Source organism: Anomaloglossus baeobatrachus, chromosome 2 (assembly GCF_048569485.1).
Source record: "Anomaloglossus baeobatrachus isolate aAnoBae1 chromosome 2, aAnoBae1.hap1, whole genome shotgun sequence".
NCBI lineage: Eukaryota > Metazoa > Chordata > Amphibia > Anura > Aromobatidae > Anomaloglossus > Anomaloglossus baeobatrachus.
The window spans coordinates 461,614,814-461,633,953 of NC_134354.1; the positions used below are offsets into that span (position 1 = coordinate 461,614,814).

General features: G+C 48.1%; 1 protein-coding gene across 1 annotated transcript in view; it reads left to right on the top strand.

The window, feature by feature from the left end:
- Nucleotides 1-12,592, top strand: part of LIG3 (DNA ligase 3) — a 55,342-nt gene extending 42,750 nt beyond the window's left edge. The window contains exons 20-21 of the mRNA XM_075336322.1: nucleotides 10,570-10,635; nucleotides 10,924-12,592. Coding sequence (XP_075192437.1) covers nucleotides 10,570-10,635; nucleotides 10,924-11,160 — 303 coding nt within the window. The 3' untranslated portion in view covers nucleotides 11,161-12,592. The remainder of the gene's footprint in view (nucleotides 1-10,569; nucleotides 10,636-10,923) is intronic.
- Nucleotides 12,593-19,140: the final 6,548 nt, after the last annotated feature.

Sequence of the window (19,140 nt, forward strand, 5' to 3'; positions counted from 1 at the left end):
TTGCAGGCTTCTAAAGCCACCTTGGCTCGATGGATCAAAGAACCAATTATAGAGGCCTACCGTTCTGCTGGGCTTCCGGTTCCTTCAGGGCTAAAAGCCCACTCAACCAGAGCCGTGGGTGCGTCCTGGGCATTACGGCACCAGGCTTCGGCCCAACAGGTGTGTCAGGCAGCTACCTGGTCGAGTCTGCACACTTTCACCAAGCATTATCAGGTGCATACCTATGCTTCGGCGGATGCCAGCTTAGGTAGAAGAGTCCTGCAGGCGGCAGTGACATCCCCGTAGGGGGGGGCTGTTTTGCAGCTCTAACATGAGGTATTTCTTTACCCACCCAGGGACAGCTTTTGGACGTCCCAATCGTCTGGGTCTCCCAATAGAGCGCTGAAGAAGAAGGGAATTTTGTTACTTACCGTAAATTCCTTTTCTTCTAGCTCTTATTGGGAGACCCAGCACCCGCCCTGTTGTCCTTCGGGATTGTTTTTGCTGTTTGCGGGTACACATGTTGTTCATGTTGAACGGTTTTTCAGTTCTCCGATGTTACTCGGAGTTAATTTGTTTAAACCAGTTGTTGGCTTCCTCCTTCTTGCTTTGGCACTAAAACTGGAGTACCCGTGATACCACGGGGGGGTATAGCCAGAAGGGGAGGGGCCTTGCACTTTTGGTGTAGTGCTTTGTGTGGCCTCCGGAGGGCAGTAGCTATACCCCAATCGTCTGGGTCTCCCAATAAGAGCTAGAAGAAAAGGAATTTACGGTAAGTAACAAAATTCCCTTCTTTTGCCGCGCTTGAAGACCACAGACATTGATGTCAAACAGATGAGTCTTTTTATTTCATTCCTACGCGTTTCGGAGACCCCAACTGTCTCCTTCTTCGGGGAAAAACATTGCTGTCATTTTGATAAAATCAAACAGCTCAGTAAGTGACACATCCTGGAATCAGGATCTGTCTCTACATTATGCTGCTCTCAGATGGGGGAGTAAAAACCTGTTGACAGATTCCCTCTAAAGGGGATGCAATATGCAATATCTATCAGGATCTGCACATTTAGAGTGGAGGTCTGCCGAGTATTAAAGATATGTACACTGTTTACGAAGAAATCAATTTAGATTTATTTATTTTTTAAGTCCAGACCTTCCCATCTTTAGAGAACTGTTAGGTTCTTGATAAGCGTGGGTGGTCTGCCAACTTTTTTGACATACTATAGAGTGGGTAGAAGAACAGTTAATGCTGCACACAACCAAACTCTTTGGGTGTCTCTTAAATAAATCTTGTTAACCCCTTACTCCCTAGCCTCATTGATGTGGGCCATACAACTAGTGTTCAAGTTCATTTACTGTTCCGCATTGATCACTTTATTTCTTTGTCGCTCTATTGGGAGACCCAGACAATTGGGTGTATAGCTACTGCCTCCGGAGGCCACACAAAGTATTACACTTAAAAGTGTAAGGCCCCTCCCCTTCTGGCTATACACCCCCCGTGGGATCACGGGTTCCTCAGTTTTCAAGCTTTGTGCGAAGGAGGCTGACATCCACGCATAGCTCCACTGTTTAGTCAGCAGCAGCTGCTGACTATGTCGGATGGAAGAAAAGAGGGCCCATACTAGGGCCCCCAGCATGCTCCCTTCTCACCCCACTTTTTGTCGGCGGTGTTTGTTAAGGTTGAGGTACCCATTGCGGGTACGGAGGCTGGAGCCCACATGCTGTTTTCCTTCCCCATCCCCTTAGGGCTCTGGGTGAAGTGGGATCTTACCGGTCTCCAGGCACTGAGGCCGAGCTCCATCCACAGCCCCTGGGATCTGCTGGACATGGAGCTGAGTATCGTCAGGGACATGGCCCTGCTACATAAAGGTACTCTGTGTCCCCGTGCAAATCGCGCACACACACACCAGCATTGCTGGGTGTGTTAGTGCGCCGGGGACAACAGCGCGCTTGTACCACACTTTCTTCAGCTAGCTGAAGGAGTTAATGCTTTGAAACGGTCGCGCCGGCCGCTGCTGTCAGTTTTAACTGCGGCGCGGCTGGGACTTGTGGTGCGCCGGGGACTTCCGCGCTGGCCGTGCATATTTGGCGGCCGCGCTTTCTACTACAGTCCCCGGCTTTTTGCGGCCTAGTTTCGTTTCGTTCCCGCCCCCAGGCCTGCCAGTCAGGGTGGGGGCGGGACGCTGTGCAGAACGTCAGCGCCGAGGGCTGGAGTCTACTTTACATACTCCAGCCCTCACATTGAGCACAGTGGGACGCTGGTTTCCCGCTCTTCGTCTGAGGCACGCCCACGGCCGCCCCTCTTCACAGAACGCCGGCAGCCATTCCTGCATGCAGTTTGAGCTGGAGAGGGGAGACAAGTTATGGGAGACCCAGGCACGGGATTCTAGCGACCACACACCCGCTTTCAGCGGGCGGTAAGCGGCACCTCTGGTGCCTACCCCACTAGTGCCGAAGTGTACATTTGTATTTTTATGCTTGCATGCTATACATTGCACTGTACGGGCGCTGGTGCTTCTTCACTATATACCCTCCTAGATTGCTCTGAGACAACAGCATGTCGTCCGCAAATGGCAAGGGTGCCAAGGCACAGGCTTTCTATGCTGCCTGCACCGCATGTGAGGCTACTCTACCGGCAGGTTCCACTGACCCCCATTGTGTGCAGTGCTCGGCCCCTGTGGCACTTGTTCGGCCGGGGCCTCTGCTGGAGGTTGCCCAGGGAGAACCACCTGTGAATACTGTCCAGGTGACGGGGACAGAGTTTGCAGCTTTTGCTGATAAATTGTCTGTGACTATGACTAAAATCCTAGAAACTTTGCAGTCTAGACCAGTAACTCAGACCATGGGCACGGTTGAATCACTGCCCCCTGGTCCCCCTCAGTTGGAACAGCTCCGGGCTCCGGAGGTGTCCCATGCATTCCAGGGTGACGGCTCTGACACGGACGACAGTCCCAGACAGCCTAAGCGAGCTCGCTATGAGCGGCCCTCGACTTCATCTCACTGGTCAGGGTCCCAGCAGGAGGACTCTCTGTATGATGAGGCAGAAGTAGCTGATCAGGATTCTGATCCTGAGACCGCTCTCAATCTGGATACACCTGATGGTGACGCCATAGTGAATGATCTCATAGCGTCCATCAATAAAATGTTGGATATTTCTCCCCAAGCTCTTCCAGTGGAGGAGTCAGCTTCACAGCAAGAGAAATTCCATTTCAGGTATCCCAAGCGTAAATTGAGTACTTTTCTAGACCACACTGACTTCAGAGAAGCAGTTCAGAAACACTACGCTTATCCAGATAAGCGTTTCTCCAAACGGATTAAGGATACACGCTATCCCTTTCCGCCTGAAGTGGTCAAGAGCTGGACCCAGTGTCCAAAGGTGGATCCTCCAATCTCCAGGCTTGCGGCTAGATCCATAGTTGCAGTGGAAGATGGGGCTTCACTTAAAGATGCCACTGATAGACAGATGGAGCTCTGGCTGAAATCCATCTATGAAGCTATCGGCGCGTCCTATGCTCCTGCATTCGCAGCTGTTTGGGCACTCCAAGCTATTTCAGCTGGTCTGGCGCAGATTGACACTGTCACGCGTACATCTGTTCCGCAAGTAGCGTCCTTAACCTCTCAAATGACTGCATTTGCGTCTTACGCGATCAATGCTGTCCTGGACTCTACGAGCCGTACGGCAGTGGCGTCCGCCAACTCCGTGGTTTTACGCAGAGCATTGTGGTTAAGGGAATGGAAGGCAGATTCGGCTTCCAAAAAGTGCTTAACCAGTTTGCCATTTGCTGGTGACAGACTGTTTGGTGAGAGATTGGATGAAATCATTAAACAGTCCAAAGGTAAGGATTCATCCTTACCTCAGCCCAGACCAAATAAACCCCAACAGAGGAGGGGACAGTCGAGGTTTCGGTCCTTTCGAGACTCGGGCAGGTCCCAATTCTCCTCGTCCAAAAGGACTCAAAAGGATCAGAGGAGTTCAGATTCTTGGCGGGCTCAGTCGCGCCCAAAGAAAGCAGCCGGAGGAACCGCTACCAAGGCGGCTTCCTCATGACTTTCGGCCTCCTCTCTCCGCATCCTCGGTCGGTGGCAGGCTCTCCCGCTTTTGCGACATTTGGCTGCCACAGGTCAAAGACCGTTGGGTGAGAGACATTTTGTCTCACGGGTACAGGATAGAGTTCAGTTCTCGTCCTCCAACTCGATTCTTCAGAACTTCTCCGCCTCCCGACCGAGTCGATGCTCTTCTGCAGGCGGTGTGCTCTCTAAAGGCAGAAGGAGTGGTGATCCCGGTTCCTTTTCAGGAGCAAGGTCACGGTTTTTACTCCAATTTGTTTGTGGTGCCAAAAAAGGACGGGTCTTTCCGTCCTGTTCTGGACCTAAAACTGCTCAACAAGCATGTGAAAACCAGGCGGTTCCGGATGGAATCCCTCCGCTCCGTCATCGCCTCAATGTCTCAAGGAGATTTCCTAGCATCAATAGACATCAAAGATGCTTATCTCCACGTGCCGATTGCTCCAGAGCACCAGCGTTTTCTACGCTTCATTATAGGAGACGAACACCTCCAGTTCGTAGCCCTGCCTTTCGGTCTGGCGACAGCCCCAAGGGTCTTCACCAAGGTCATGGCAGCAGTAGTAGCTGTCCTGCACTCTCAGGGTCACTCCGTGATCCCTTACTTGGACGATCTACTTGTCAAGGCACCCTCTCAAGAGGCATGCCAACACAGCCTGAACGTTGCGCTGGAGACTCTCCAGAGTTTCGGGTGGATCATCAACTTTTCAAAGTCAAATCTCACCCCGACCCAATCGATAACATACCTTGGCATGGAGTTTCATACTCTCTCAGCGATAGTGATGCTTCCGCTGGACAAACAGCGTTCACTACAGACAGGGGTGCAATCTCTCCTTCAGGGCCAGTCGCACCCCTTGAGACGCCTCATGCACTTCTTGGGGAAGATGGTAGCAGCAATGGAGGCAGTCCCTTTCGCGCAGTTTCATCTGCGTCCTCTGCAATGGGACATTCTCCGCCAATGGGACGGGAAATCGACGTCCCTGGACAGGAACGTCTCCCTTTCTCAGGCGGCCAAGGACTCTCTTCAGTGGTGGCTTCTTCCCACCTCATTGTCAATAGGAAAGTCTTTCCTACCCCCATCCTGGGCGGTAGTCACAACGGACGCGAGTCTATCAGGGTGGGGAGCAGTGTTTCTCCACCACAGGGCTCAAGGTACGTGGACTCAGCAAGAGTCCACCCTTCAGATCAATGTTCTGGAAATCAGAGCAGTGTATCTTGCCCTACAAGCCTTCCAGCAGTGGCTGGAAGGCAAGCAGATCCGAATTCAGTCGGACAACTCCACAGCGGTGGCATACATCAACCACCAAGGAGGAACTCGCAGTCGGCAAGCCTTCCAGGAAGTCCGGCGGATTCTGACGTGGGTGGAAGACACGACATCCACCATATCCGCAGTTCACATCCCGGGCGTAGAAAACTGGGAAGCAGACTTCCTCAGTCGCCAGGGTATGGACGCAGGGGAATGGTCTCTTCACCCGGACGTGTTTCAGGAAATTTGTCGCCGCTGGGGGATGCCGGACGTCGACCTAATGGCGTCCCGGCACAACAACAAGGTTCCGGCCTTCATGGCACGGTCTCACGATCTCAGAGCTCTGGCGGCGGACGCCTTAGTTCAGGATTGGTCGCAGTTTCGGCTCCCTTATGTGTTTCCTCCTCTGGCACTGTTGCCCAGAGTGCTACGCAAGATCAGGTCCGATTGCCACCGCGCCATCCTCGTCGCTCCAGACTGGCCAAGGAGGTCGTGGTACCCGGATCTGTGGCACCTCACGGTAGGACAACCGTGGGCGCTACCAGACCGGCCAGACTTGCTGTCTCAAGGGCCATTTTTCCATCAGAATTCTGCGGCCCTCAACCTGACTGTGTGGCCATTGAGTCCTGGATCCTAGCGACTTCAGGATTATCTCAAGAGGTCATTGCCACCATGAGACAGGCTAGGAAACTTTCCTCTGCCAAGATCTACCACAGGACGTGGAAGATATTCTTATCTTGGTGCTCTGCTCAGGGAGTTTCTCCCTGGCCATTTGCATTGCCTACTTTTCTTTCCTTCCTGCAATCCGGGTTGGAAAAAGGTTTGTCGCTCGGTTCCCTCAAGGGACAGGTCTCAGCGCTATCTGTCTTTTTTCAGAAGCGCCTAGCACGACTTCCTCAGGTACGCACGTTCCTGCAAGGGGTTTGTCACATCGTCCCTCCTTACAAGCGGCCGTTAGAGCCCTGGGATCTGAACAGGGTTCTAATTGCTCTCCAGAAGCCGCCTTTCGAGCCTATGAGGGATGTTTCCCTTTCTCGCCTTTCACAGAAAGTGGCCTTTCTAGTAGCGGTCACGTCTCTTCGGAGAGTGTCCGAGCTGGCAGCGCTGTCATGCAAATCTCCCTTCCTGGTGTTTCACCAGGACAAGGTGGTTCTGTGCCCAATTCCGGAGTTTCTCCCTAAGGTGGTATCCTCCTTTCATCTCAATCAGGATATCTCCTTACCTTCTTTGTGTCCTCGTCCAGTTCATCAATGTGAAAAGGATTTGCATTTGTTGGATCTGGTGAGAGCACTCAGAATCTACATTTCCCGCACGGCACCTCTGCGCCGCTCGGATGCACTCTTTGTCCTTGTCGCTGGCCAGCGTAAAGGGTCGCAGGCTTCCAAGTCAACCTTGGCTCGGTGGATCAAGGAACCAATTCTTGAAGCCTACCGTTCTGCGGGGCTTCCGGTTCCCTCAGGGCTGAAGGCCCATTCTACCAGAGCCGTGGGAGCGTCCTGGGCATTACGGCACCAGGCTACGGCTCAGCAGGTGTGCCAGGCGGCTACCTGGTCGAGTCTGCACATTTTTTCCAAACATTATCAGGTGCATACCTATGCTTCGGCGGACGCCAGCCTAGGTAGACAAGTCCTTCAGGCGGCGATTGCCCACCTGTAGAAAAGGGCCGTTTTACGGCCCTATCACGCGGTATTATTTTACCCACCCAGGGATTGCTTTTGGACATCCCAATTGTCTGGGTCTCCCAATAGAGCGACAAAGAAGAAGGGAATTTTGTTTACTTACCGTAAATTCCTTTTCTTCTAGCTCTAATTGGGAGACCCAGCACCCGCCCCTGTTTGTTTGTATACACATGTTGTTCATGTTGAATGGTTTCAGTTCTCCGATATTCCTTCGGAATGAATTTGCTTAAACCAGTTTATTGGCTTTCCTCCTTCTTGCTTTGGCACTAAAACTGAGGAACCCGTGATCCCACGGGGGGGTGTATAGCCAGAAGGGGAGGGGCCTTACACTTTTAAGTGTAATACTTTGTGTGGCCTCCGGAGGCAGTAGCTATACACCCAATTGTCTGGGTCTCCCAATTAGAGCTAGAAGAAAAGGAATTTACGGTAAGTAAACAAAATTCCCTTCTTTCCTTGCCTCTCGGAGTGCAGCTTGCTTTAAATATAAGCTATATTCTCCAGTAGTTTCCCTGTTTGGTAAACCTTGTTTTTCCCTGGGACTTAGAAGGACTTTCCTTGATTACATTCACAGAAACTGGAGTCTGCATGAGGTCCTCATTCAAAACCAACTTGTCTCAAGCTAGATCTAACTACCAGAGCCAAAGTTTATAAAACTTTGCACATTTCTTCATTTTGGAGAAGTCTTGTTACATGCCCACCATCTACCCCGAGTTCTCATCTCTGCTTTAGGGGCTGTCGACTGAGGCAATTTATATCATACATGATGGACTTTCCCAACCATATCCTCTCTGCTTGTCCAGTGTTACTGCCCTTAATTGATGATGTCCCACGCTTTCATCATATATCACCATATGTCTTTTGGGTGATAAATCTCTAAATATGCAAAACTCTTCTTTTAACCATTTCCCTACCTCCTATATCGCAGTGCATTCCCGCAAATGAATGTACCGTTATGTCCTGGTGGTTGTTCAGGCACAGGAGCTGTGCATGCACGATCCCCGCCTGGAGGTTGCCTTAATTGATAGCAGAGCTTCGGCTATCACAGCTAGGGTTGGTGCCTGCACTGCCTCTGGGTGTTTAACTTTTCCCACGCGATCAAGGCCCCTGCAACGTGATCATGGGGTTCCAATCGTTGGCAGAAAAATCTGTGCTCCGAAATCCAAAATGCCCCCTCTCTTCTGATCTCCACATTTAGCGTAAACCCCACAATATGCATTTCTGTAGATGAGGAGAGCCTGCTTTAATTTACCAGGTGTGCCCAGCTAGTGCTTTTGGAGACAATCTATGGGCACTACAATGTACGGGCTCTAAAATGGCAGACTTGCAATTTCCACTCCGCAACACCCATTGCTGCTTATTTCTGAAAAACGCCCATGGAGCCAAAATCGTGACTACACCTGTGGATAAATTGACAGATTGGTATAATTTCCACAATGCGGATACTTAAGGGGGGTTCTGCTCTTATGGCATTTAGCGGCTCTGTACATGAAGTCGCAAAGTATTTTAGGAAAATCTATGCTCCAAGGGTCAAATAGTGCTCACAAGTCTCACTGTCTGGCCAAGCTGCTCTGCTCAGCCACATATGGGGTATTGCCATACTCTGCTGAAATTACATTTTACTGTCATTGTTACCCATTTTCCTGTGTGAAAATTTAAAATCTGGGGCTAAGACAAATTTTTTGTGGAAAAGATTAAATTTTCTTCATTGCCCAATTGTATAAAATGTTGTGACACATCTGTGGTGTCAATATGATAACTACACCTCTCAATGAGTTCATGTAGGGTGTATTTTGTAAAATGAGGTCAGTTATGGGGGATCCTGTGTTCTTGCATCTCAGGTGCTCTGCCAATGTGACATGGCACCCGCAATCCATTCCAATAAAATCTGCATTACGTGGCGATCTTTCCCTTCTGAGCTTTCCACTGTTCCTGAAAGTAGCTCCCGATTTACATGTACAGTATTGGCGCAATCGGGAGAAATTGCACAACAAACTTTGTGGTCCATTTTCTTTTTCCTATTCTTGATTATAAAAATTGAAAATTTTCCTTTTTAGCCCCAAGTTTTTAATTTTTCATTTCACATTGCTTTAGTTCCTGTGAAGCGAAGGGTTAATCAACTTCTTGACTGTGGTTTTGAGCAGTGTGATGGGTGCAGTTTTTAAAAAAGTGTCACTTTTGGGTATTTACTGTCACATAGGATCCTCAAAGTCCCTTATCCTCTTCACGACCTATGACATATTGGGTACGTCATGGATTGCATCAGGGTAATCCCCGCCGGATGCCGCAGGCAGAGATCCCCGCACGTGTCACCTGATTTGAACACCTGACGTGCGCCTCCCAGGCACGAGTGGATCCGCGATCCACCCGCACCTGTTAACCCCTTATAACGGGCTGTCAAACTGTGACAGCCTGAATTATATACCTGGTGCGGTAAGCTTGTACTCACTGGTCACAATCGGAAGTAACGTGATGCCGATGGTTGCCATGGTACACGGTAGCAGAGCGCCGTGTGTGAGAGGACAGCAGCATTTCTGCAGATCTCAGCTGTGTAGCTGTGATCTAGATGGAGATCTTCCTGGCAATACAATACTGTTGTAACATGTGGCAATCGTTATGATGCGCAAAGTGTCTATGCAATCAGAGATGTATGGCCGTTGTGATTGTCTACCTTTCATTGCTGTGACATACATTACCTCTCACTGTTGCCCTGTCTACACAGTCCTTAAATGAACCCATATAATGTTTCTTCCACTTCCACTGTAACAATGCTCCATTATTGGAGTTGCTCTATTCACATAAATAAGATTGCTCCTGGCCATGTGCATTAGTACTGTAGCCATTCTTACCAGGCATTTTCACTCCACGTGTGTGTAATGGGCAAGCTTACAACCCATAAAGCTGCAAAACCTGGAGTGCACATAAAGAACAAGGCCGCAGTAAAAAGATAGAAAAACATAATCTATACCATATTTTTAGTTTTATAAGACGCATCGGATTATAAGACGCACCCCCAATTTAGAGAGAAAAAAAAATGGGGTCCGTCTTATACTCCAGTGTTGTCTTACTGGAGGGGGGGGGTGGCAGCAGTGGTAAAGCGGGGTCACAGGAGGCAGAGGCTCTGGGCTTCAAAGAAATAGTGCCTGGTGCGGCGCATGCGCAGATGGAGCTCTCATCCAAGAGCTCAATTTGCGTATGCGCTGACTCCGGGCGCCATCATTTGAAGCCCGGACCGCGGACAGACCATCTGGGACACCCGCCGCACAGCCAGCCGGCCACTCGCACAGAGTGGCAGCCAGCAGGCCGCCGGCACAGAGAGCCCCCTGCCAATTCTCCACCTCCCAGTAAGCTATAGTCGGATTTCAAGATGCACTCTTCATTTTCCTCCCAAATTTTTAGGAGGAAAAGTGCGTCTTATAATCCAAAAAATCTGGTAATTTTGAATTGCAACCATGGTCAGTAGCTGTGGTTGTGGAAAAAAACTTAAAAAAAAACAAAAAAAAAAAAACGGCCACTGAACACAGTATGCGATGTTCACATGTCCACCTGTTTTAGTCCATTGCTCTCCTGTGGTTATGTCCTTCTTTCAATGCTTATTTTTCTCCACAGCCTAAAATAACAAATTCTAACCAAAGCAATGGACACAATGTGCTACAATCTACAACCACCTCCAAAGTGAGTATACATCTACTATGTTTTAATTTTGTAGTACTCACAACTTTTGCATAATAAAATATAAAAAACCTTTTTACTACTTTCTTGGTTTTTGTTCTTCTTGTTTACAATCTACTATGAATATGCTGCACGTCTTAATTAAAAATGAAGATGTGGGGGACTATAAGAAAGGAAATAGTGGGTTAAAACCAGTAACTATACTAGTTATAGGAATGTCCTTGTATTAACTTGCATTGTCTAAGTCCAGAGTTTGGCAATTTGATTCTTACTCATAAAATGTGTTTTTAGACTCTTCTAGATATTTTCAGTGGTGTGAAGCTTTATCTCCCATCTTCCATGGAGGAGTTTCCGAAACTGCGGCGTTACTTCATTGCCTATGATGGTGATCTGGTCCCTGAGTTTGATATTCCTTCTGCTACACACGTGATGGGTGATGCCTCCGAATGTGCTGACGATGCAAAGCGTGTCACACCGCGCTGGATATGGGAATGCATACGACGTCGTAGACTTGTGGCACCATGTTAAGGCATGATCATTGGCCAAGACAACCCTTCTGGGCATTTTTACACCCTGCTGTTTACAGACCATGTTAAAGTAGACTTAGTGTACTGAAAGCACTAGCTAATATGAGAGTTTTGTCTTCTAGCAAAAATGGTTTCCTCACACCTTCATCACTACCATTACGAAGTGGGCCCAGAACTGGAGCTTCTCCTCCTTCCAGATCCACAGCGATATGTACCCAAATTATCTTGGGTTACGAACACCCCGCCTGGCTGCAGCACCATTCTGCAGAGTATAAATGTGTGTGGCATTTTCCCCCGTAATGTTGCTTTATATTGTGCTTCCCACCTCCCCTCCCCCAAAAAAAGCATTTATTTTCGGTGTAAATAGATGAGCGAGAACATTATTGCTTTTATATAACTTGTGTCTGGAAGAGATTGTTCTAAACAAGGGGACAAGGTGCAAAGTAAACTTTTAATGTTACTGCATTTCCAGTCACAACCCTCCTACCAAGCGAGGTGCCTAAGTTCTGGACACTGGAGTAGACATCCGTTTTATATGTGCCATTTTACTAGCTGTACAGGGACCGCCTACAGAGTGATGTGGTGTGTTAGAGCATATATAAACTATGGATGTATTAAAGACTAATGATTTTCAGATGTATGTATTCTTCACTAATAAACACCCATCATCGTGAACAGAAAGGTCACATGCACGCATTGCGTATTTGGTACATTTTTTACCTCAGTATTTGTAAGGCCATGTGCACAGGATGAGTATTTTGAGGGTTTTTTTACCTCAGTATTTGTAATCCAAAACCAGGAGTGGAAAAAAATCCGAGGAAAAGCATAATAGAAACATGAGCACCACTTCTGTATTATTCACCCACTCCTGGTCTTGACTTGCAAATACTGAGGTAGGTAAAAATAACTTGCCAAATACTGGATGTGTGCACATGGCCTTACATATACGGAGGTAAAATACTTTCCAAATACTCACCATGTGCATATGGCCTTACAAATACTGAGGTAAAAAACTCCACAAATAAACAGTATGTGCACATGGGCCAAAAAAGAAAACTCATTTTCTACCAGCAACACTGTTGTTGGTTGCTAGAGTACTAGCTGCTAGATGAGTGAGCGGACATACTGCACTTCATGAGTAAGTACACCAAAACATGCTGTACCCCTGCTCCCAACTGCTGTTTCTGAAGTGCCAGGTCACCCACCACCTCTTCCATTTCTGAACTCTTGCTGCAGCCCTTGATGTTTTATGGGGGCATTTTTAATCTCTTAATTTTTCAATAAAAAAAAAGGTTGGTTACAATAAGCAGGGCTGCAGACCAAGGCAAACCCACAAATAGAGATAAAACAAAAAAAAAATGCAATGAAACATGAAAGGCTTTGCATGGTTGTAGCCATACATACAGTTTGTTACAATAAAGAACATTTAAGAACATTTATATCAATCTGGCTTGAACCATTATAAAAGTACTAGAAGGTGGCCCGATTCTACGCATCGGGTATTCTAGAATTTACGTATTGTGTAGTTCATGTATGATTTTTGTTATAGATATGGATGGATGGATAGATGTTGTTGTGTGTAGTTACCAAGTGTTTGTGTAGGGCGCTGTACGTGTTCTGGGTGTTGTTTGGGTGTGACGGGGGGTGAGAGCGGTGTTGTATGTGTGTTGCGTTGTTTGTGGAGCGCTGTGTGTCTGAACCGTTGTGTGTGTGTGTGTTGTGCGGTTTGTGTGTGTGTGGTGTGTTTTGGGGGGAGGTATGTTTTGTGCAATGTGTGTGTCGTGCGGTATGTGCGTATATTTGTGTGTGCCGCGGTGTTTGTGTGGTGGGTGTTGTGTGTGTGCAGCGTTGTCTGTGTGTGGGTGTCTGTGTAGGGCAGTTGTTTGTGGTTCCCGGTGTGTTGTGCAGTGCGTGCGTGTGTGTGTGTGTGTGTCTGTGTGTTGGGGGGAGGTGTGCACCTCCCATCGTGCTCCATCCCCTATGCTGCGCACCCCCCATCGTGCTCCATCCGCCATGCTGCGCACTCCCAAACGTGCTCCATCCGCCATGCTGCGCACTCCCAAATGTGCTCCATCCGCCATACTCCGCACTCCCCATCGTGCTCCATCCCCCATGCAGCGCACTCCCCATCGTGCTCCATCCCCTATGCTGCGCACTCCCAAACGTGCTCCATCCGCCATGCTGCGCACTCCCAAACGTGCTCCATCCGCCATGCTGCGCACTCCCAAACGTGCTCCATCCGCCATGCTGCGCACTCCCAAACGTGCTCCATCCGCCATGCTGCGCACTCCCAAACGTGGTCCATCCGCCATGCTGCGCACTCCCAAACGTGCTCCATCCGCCATGCTGCGCACTCCCAAACGTGGTCCATCCGCCATGCTGCGCACTCCCAAACGTGCTCCATCCGCCTTGCTCTGCACTCCCCATCGTGCTCCATCCGCCATGCTGCGCACTCCCAAACGTGCTCCATCCGCCATGCTGCGCACTCCCAAACGTGCTCCATCCGCCATGCTGCGCACTCCCAAACGTGCTCCATCCGCCATGCTGCGCACTCCCAAACGTGCTCCATCCGCCATGCTGCGCACTCCCAAACGTGCTCCATCCGCCATGCTGCGCACTCCCAAACGTGCTCCATCCGCCATGCTGCGCACTCCCAAACGTGCTCCATCCGCCTTGCTGCGCACTCCCAAACGTGCTCCATCCGCCATGCTGCGCACTCCCAAACGTGCTCCATCCCCCATGCTGCACCAGCATCAGCCTCTCTGCCCGCAGCATCAGCCTCTCTGCCCGCAGCATCAGCCTCTCTGCCCGCAGCATCAGCCTCTCTGCCCGCAGCATCAGCCTCTCTGCCCGCAGCATCAGCCTCTCTGCCCGCAGCATCAGCCTCTCTGCCCGCAGCCTCAGCCTCTCTCCTCCCAGCCTCAGCCTCTCTCCTCCCAGCCTCAGCCTCTCTCCTCCCAGCCTCAGCCTCTCTCCTCCCAGCCTCAGCCTCTCTCCTCCCAGCCTCAGCCTCTCTCCTCCCAGCCTCAGCCTCTCTCCTCCCAGCCTCAGCCTCTCTCCTCCCAGCCTCAGCCTCTCTCCTCCCAGCCTCAGCCTCTCTCCTCCCAGCCTCAGCCTCTCTCCTCCCAGCCTCAGCCTCTCTCCTCCCAGCCTCAGCCTCTCTCCTCCCAGCCTCAGCCTCTCTCCTCCCAGCCTCAGCCTCTCTCCTCCCAGCCTCAGCCTCTCTCCTCCCAGCCTCAGCCTCTCTCCTCCCAGCCTCAGCCTCTCTCCTCCCAGCCTCCGCCTCTCTCCTCCCAGCCTCCGCCTCTCTCCTCTCAGCCTCTCTCCTCTCAGCCTCTCTCCTCCCAGCCTCCCCCAGCATCAGCCTCTCTCCTCCCAGCATCAGCCTCTCTCCTCCCAGCATCAGTCTTTTCTGTCCCTAGCATCAGCCTCTCTCCTCCCAGCCTCCCCCAGCATCAGCCTCCTCCCAGCCTCAGCCTCTCTCCTCCCAGCCTCAGCCTTTTCTGTCCCCAGCATCAGCCTCTCTCCTCCCAGCATCAGCCTCTCTCCTCCCAGCATCAGCCTCTCTCCTCCCAGCCTACCCTAGCCTCAGCCTCCCCCAGCATTAGCCTCTCTTCTCTCAGCCTCCCCATCCCAGCCTTCCCCAGGATCAGCCTTTCTCCTCCCAGCCTCCTCCAGCACGCCATGCTCCTCTGCCGACACTCACAGATCCGATCACATACACTCGCACACTCACACACACACCCGATCGCATACACTCACGCACACACACATTGACGATATTGCACATACGCGCTCACACTCACAACATCCGGAGATATCACATGCTTCTGGCCATGTGATCCTCCGGCAGGTCCTGGAAGCTCACAGCACAGTATCGCCGCCGAGAAGCAAGCGATATCCGAGGATGTTGTGAGTGTGTGGATGCGATGTGAGGTGTGTGTGAGAGTGAGTGTGATCTGATATGTGTGTGTGTGTGTGCTGTTATGTGTGTGTGTGGGGGGGGCCTGGGCGAGCCCAGCGGCCAATCAGCTTTGTGTCACTGTAAGGACACAATTTTGGAGCAAGACAGACAGACAGACAGAATAAGGCAAATATATATATATAGTTTATGAATTTTTTATATATATATATATATATATATATATATATATATATATATATATATATATATCATAAACTATAACAAACAGCAAAGATTTACCATTCATAACATGGAGGCACATAATGGTTAGTCGAAGGAAAAGAAATAAAGGAAGAGGGAGGTAGACAAAGTGAATGATGACAGGGAAAAGGATCATGGGGAAGGGCCGGGAATAACTAGCAGGGAAAATCTAGGTAGAGTCTCAACTCGTCCCAAAAAGGGACCTGAAGTCCGGAGAATCCAAAAAAAAAAAAATGACCCAGGGACTCCAGATCTTAATACATTTTTCAGTAGCGTCCTGAATTTCAGCAGTGAGACTCTCCATTCTGTAAAGGGAGGCCATCTCCCAAGCCACTCGTCTAAGGCGGGGGCACGGGTGGACCTCCAGTGTCTTGGGATCATGTCTTGGGCAGCCGCTAGGCAAAACCACAATAGTCCTATTTTCTGAGATTTAATAGACCTTGGTAGGTTTTTTTTATTTATTTATTTATTTAAAGATGCTTTGTAGTAGAAAGCGTCAGTGTGTGTTCTCTGCCGCTAACCTTGGCCATGGAGCCGATGTCTTTGTATTCTTGCTCCCCTAGTATTCTAGTTGCTCCACTACTTGTTTATGTAAGGGAATCTGTCACCATAAAAATGCAGTACAATCTCTAAGCATCATGGAATAGAGCAGGGGGAGCTGAACAGATTGATAAGTTTGAGGGAAAAATTCAGTACAACTTGTGTTTTACTACGACTTAATCCTTTGCACTTTTTGGGCGTTTTGGTCCTTTAGGCAGTCCGATCAGTGATTGACAAGCTGTCTTTGACATCCATATGTGCATGCACTGTTCTACAGTCATTGATAATTCTCCACCCAAATGTCAAGAGCAGAGTTGTAAATGATTGAAATGCCGGTTATACTCAATCTTTTCTCACAAAGCTGTGTATTTATCTACTCCTGTCTCCCTGCTTTTTAACATGATGCAAGCAGGTGGACTACATTTTCGTGACCAGTTCCCTTTATCTGCATGGCCTTGGTAATACACTGTTAGACCCTGGTGTACCTCTACTTGAAAATTTTGAAGACTGCCAGTCTAAAAGACTCAAATCTTATAGACCTTGTTTACATGGGGGCTCCATAGCAAAACTGTGTCACCCGCAGGCAGTCTCCATGTTTACCTATAAGAAGGTATTTTGGAACATATTTGGTTGCATAGGTCTGCAACGAATTTGACTACCACAGGGAATAACAGGCAAACTATGGCTAGAGCTGCTTAGGAGGGGAGTAATGGTTGTTGTTTTGTTTGGGGGGGATTTCCCCAAGGTGGGAAAATACTCATACTAGTACAATTAAGAGATTTCGAATTACGTTTTCCTGTTTCATCATAGGTGCAGAAGAATAGAATTCTTATTATGACCAAACTATAACAGGAACACCAAAGACAATGAGGCAAACCTGTTGCTTTATACCGGGGGTTTTCAAGTTCTGTCACTTTTTTGGGGGTGGGGGGGGTGGACTTTAAAAATGGCACTATGTAAAGTTTCTGGATCATCATATAAACATATCTTTAGACACTCTTCTTACATGCTCCCTTTGCTTACCACATTCACCTAATGAAGGCGTAATTTAGAAAAATAAAAATCTTAATGGTTTACATATATCATTTTACTGCAAAGAAAGGGCCATACATTCTTCTATTCATTTCATTAAAATGTATACTACACTGTATGTATATATAAACATTGTATATATACACTAATATATATAAATTAGTATATACAGTTAGGTCCAGAAATATTTGGACAGTGACACAAGTTTTGTTATTTTAGCTGTTTACAAAAACATGTTCAGAAATACAATTATATATATAAAATGGGCTGAAAGTGCACACTCCCAGCTGCAATATGAGAGTTTTCACATCCAAATCGGAGAAAGGGTTTAGGAATCATAGCTCTGTAATGCATAGCCTCCTCTTTTTCAAGGGACCAAAAGTAATTGGACAAGGGACTCTAAGGGCTGCAATTAACTCTGAAGGCGTCTCCCTCGTTAACCTGTAATCAATGAGGTAGTTAAAAGGTCTGGGGTTGATTACAGGTGTGTGGTTGTGCATTTGGAAGCTGTTGCTGTGACCAGACAACATGCGGTCTAAGGAACTCTCAATTGAGGTGAAGCAGAACATCCTGAGGCTGAAAAAAAAGAAAAAATCCATCAGAGAGATAGCAGACATGCTTGGAGTAGCAAAATCAACAGTCGGGTACAATCTGAGAAAAAAGGAATTGACTGGTGAGCTTGGGAACTCAAAAAGGCCTGGGCGTCCACGGATGACAACAGTGGTGGATGATCGCCGCATACTTTCTTTGGTGAAGAAGAACCCGTTCACAACATCAACTGAAGTCCAGAACACTCTCAGTGAAGTAGGTGTATCTGTCTTAAAGTCAACAGTAAAGAGAAGACTCCATGAAAGTAAATACAAAGGGTTCACATCTAGATGCAAACCATTCATCAATTCCAAAAATAGACAGGCCAGAGTTAAATTTGCTGAAAAACACCTCATGAAGCCAGCTCAGTTCTGGAAAAGTATTCTATGGACAGATGAGACAAAGATCAACCTGTACCAGAATGATGGGAAGAAAAAAGTTTGGAGAAGAAAGGGAACGGCACATGATCCAAGGCACACCATATCCTCTGTAAAACATGGTGGAAGCAACGTGATGGCATGGGCATGTATGGCTTTCAATGGCACTGGGTCACTTGTGCTTATTGATGACATAACAGCAGACGAGTAGCCGGATGAATCCTGAAGTGTACCAGGATATACTTTCAGCCCAGATTTAGCCAAATGCCGCAAAGTTGATCGGACGGCGCTTCATAGTACAGATGGACAATGACCCCAAGCATACAGCCAAAGCTACCCAGGAGTTCATGAGTGCAAAAAAGTGGAACATTCTGCAATGGCCAAGTCAATCACCAGATCTTAACCCAATTGAGCATGCATTTCACTTGCTCAAATCCAGACTTAAGACGGAAAGACCCACAAACAAGCAAGACCTGAAGGCTGCGGCTGTAAAGGCCTGGCAAAGCATTAAGAAGGAGGAAACCCAGCGTTTGGTGATGTCCATGGGTTCCAGACTTAAGGCAGTGATTGCCTCCAAAGGATTCGCAACAAAATATTGAAAATAAAAATATTTTGTTTGGGTTTGGTTTATTTGTCCAATTACTTTTGACCTCCTAAAATGTGGAGTGTTTTTGTAAAGAAATGTGTACAATTCCTACAATTTCTATCAGATATTTTTGATCAAATTAAACGTTACAATCTGCACTTGAATTCTGTTGTAGAGGTTTAATTTCAAATCCAATGTGGTGGCATGCAGAGCCCAACTCGCGAAAATTGTGTCACTGTCCAAATATTTCTGGACCTAACTGTATATATATTATATGCGTGTGTGTGTGTGTATATGTATATATAAATGTGTGTGTATGTATGTATGTATGTATGTACAGTTAGGTCCAGAAATATTTGGACAGTGACACAAGTTTTGTTATTTTAGCTGTTTACAAAAACATGTTCAGAAATACAATTATATATATAAAATGGGCTGAAAGTGCACACTCCCAGCTGCAATATGAGAGTTTTCACATCCAAATCGGAGAAAGGGTTTAGGAATCATAGCTCTGTAATGCATAGCCTCCTCTTTTTCAAGAGACCAAAAGTAATTGGACAAGGGACTCTAAGGGCTGCAATTAACTCTGAAGGCGTCTCCCTCGTTAACCTGTAATCAATGAAGTAGTTAAAAGGTCTGGGGTTGATTACAGGTGTGTGGTTTTGCATTTGGAAGCTGTTGCTGTGACCAGAC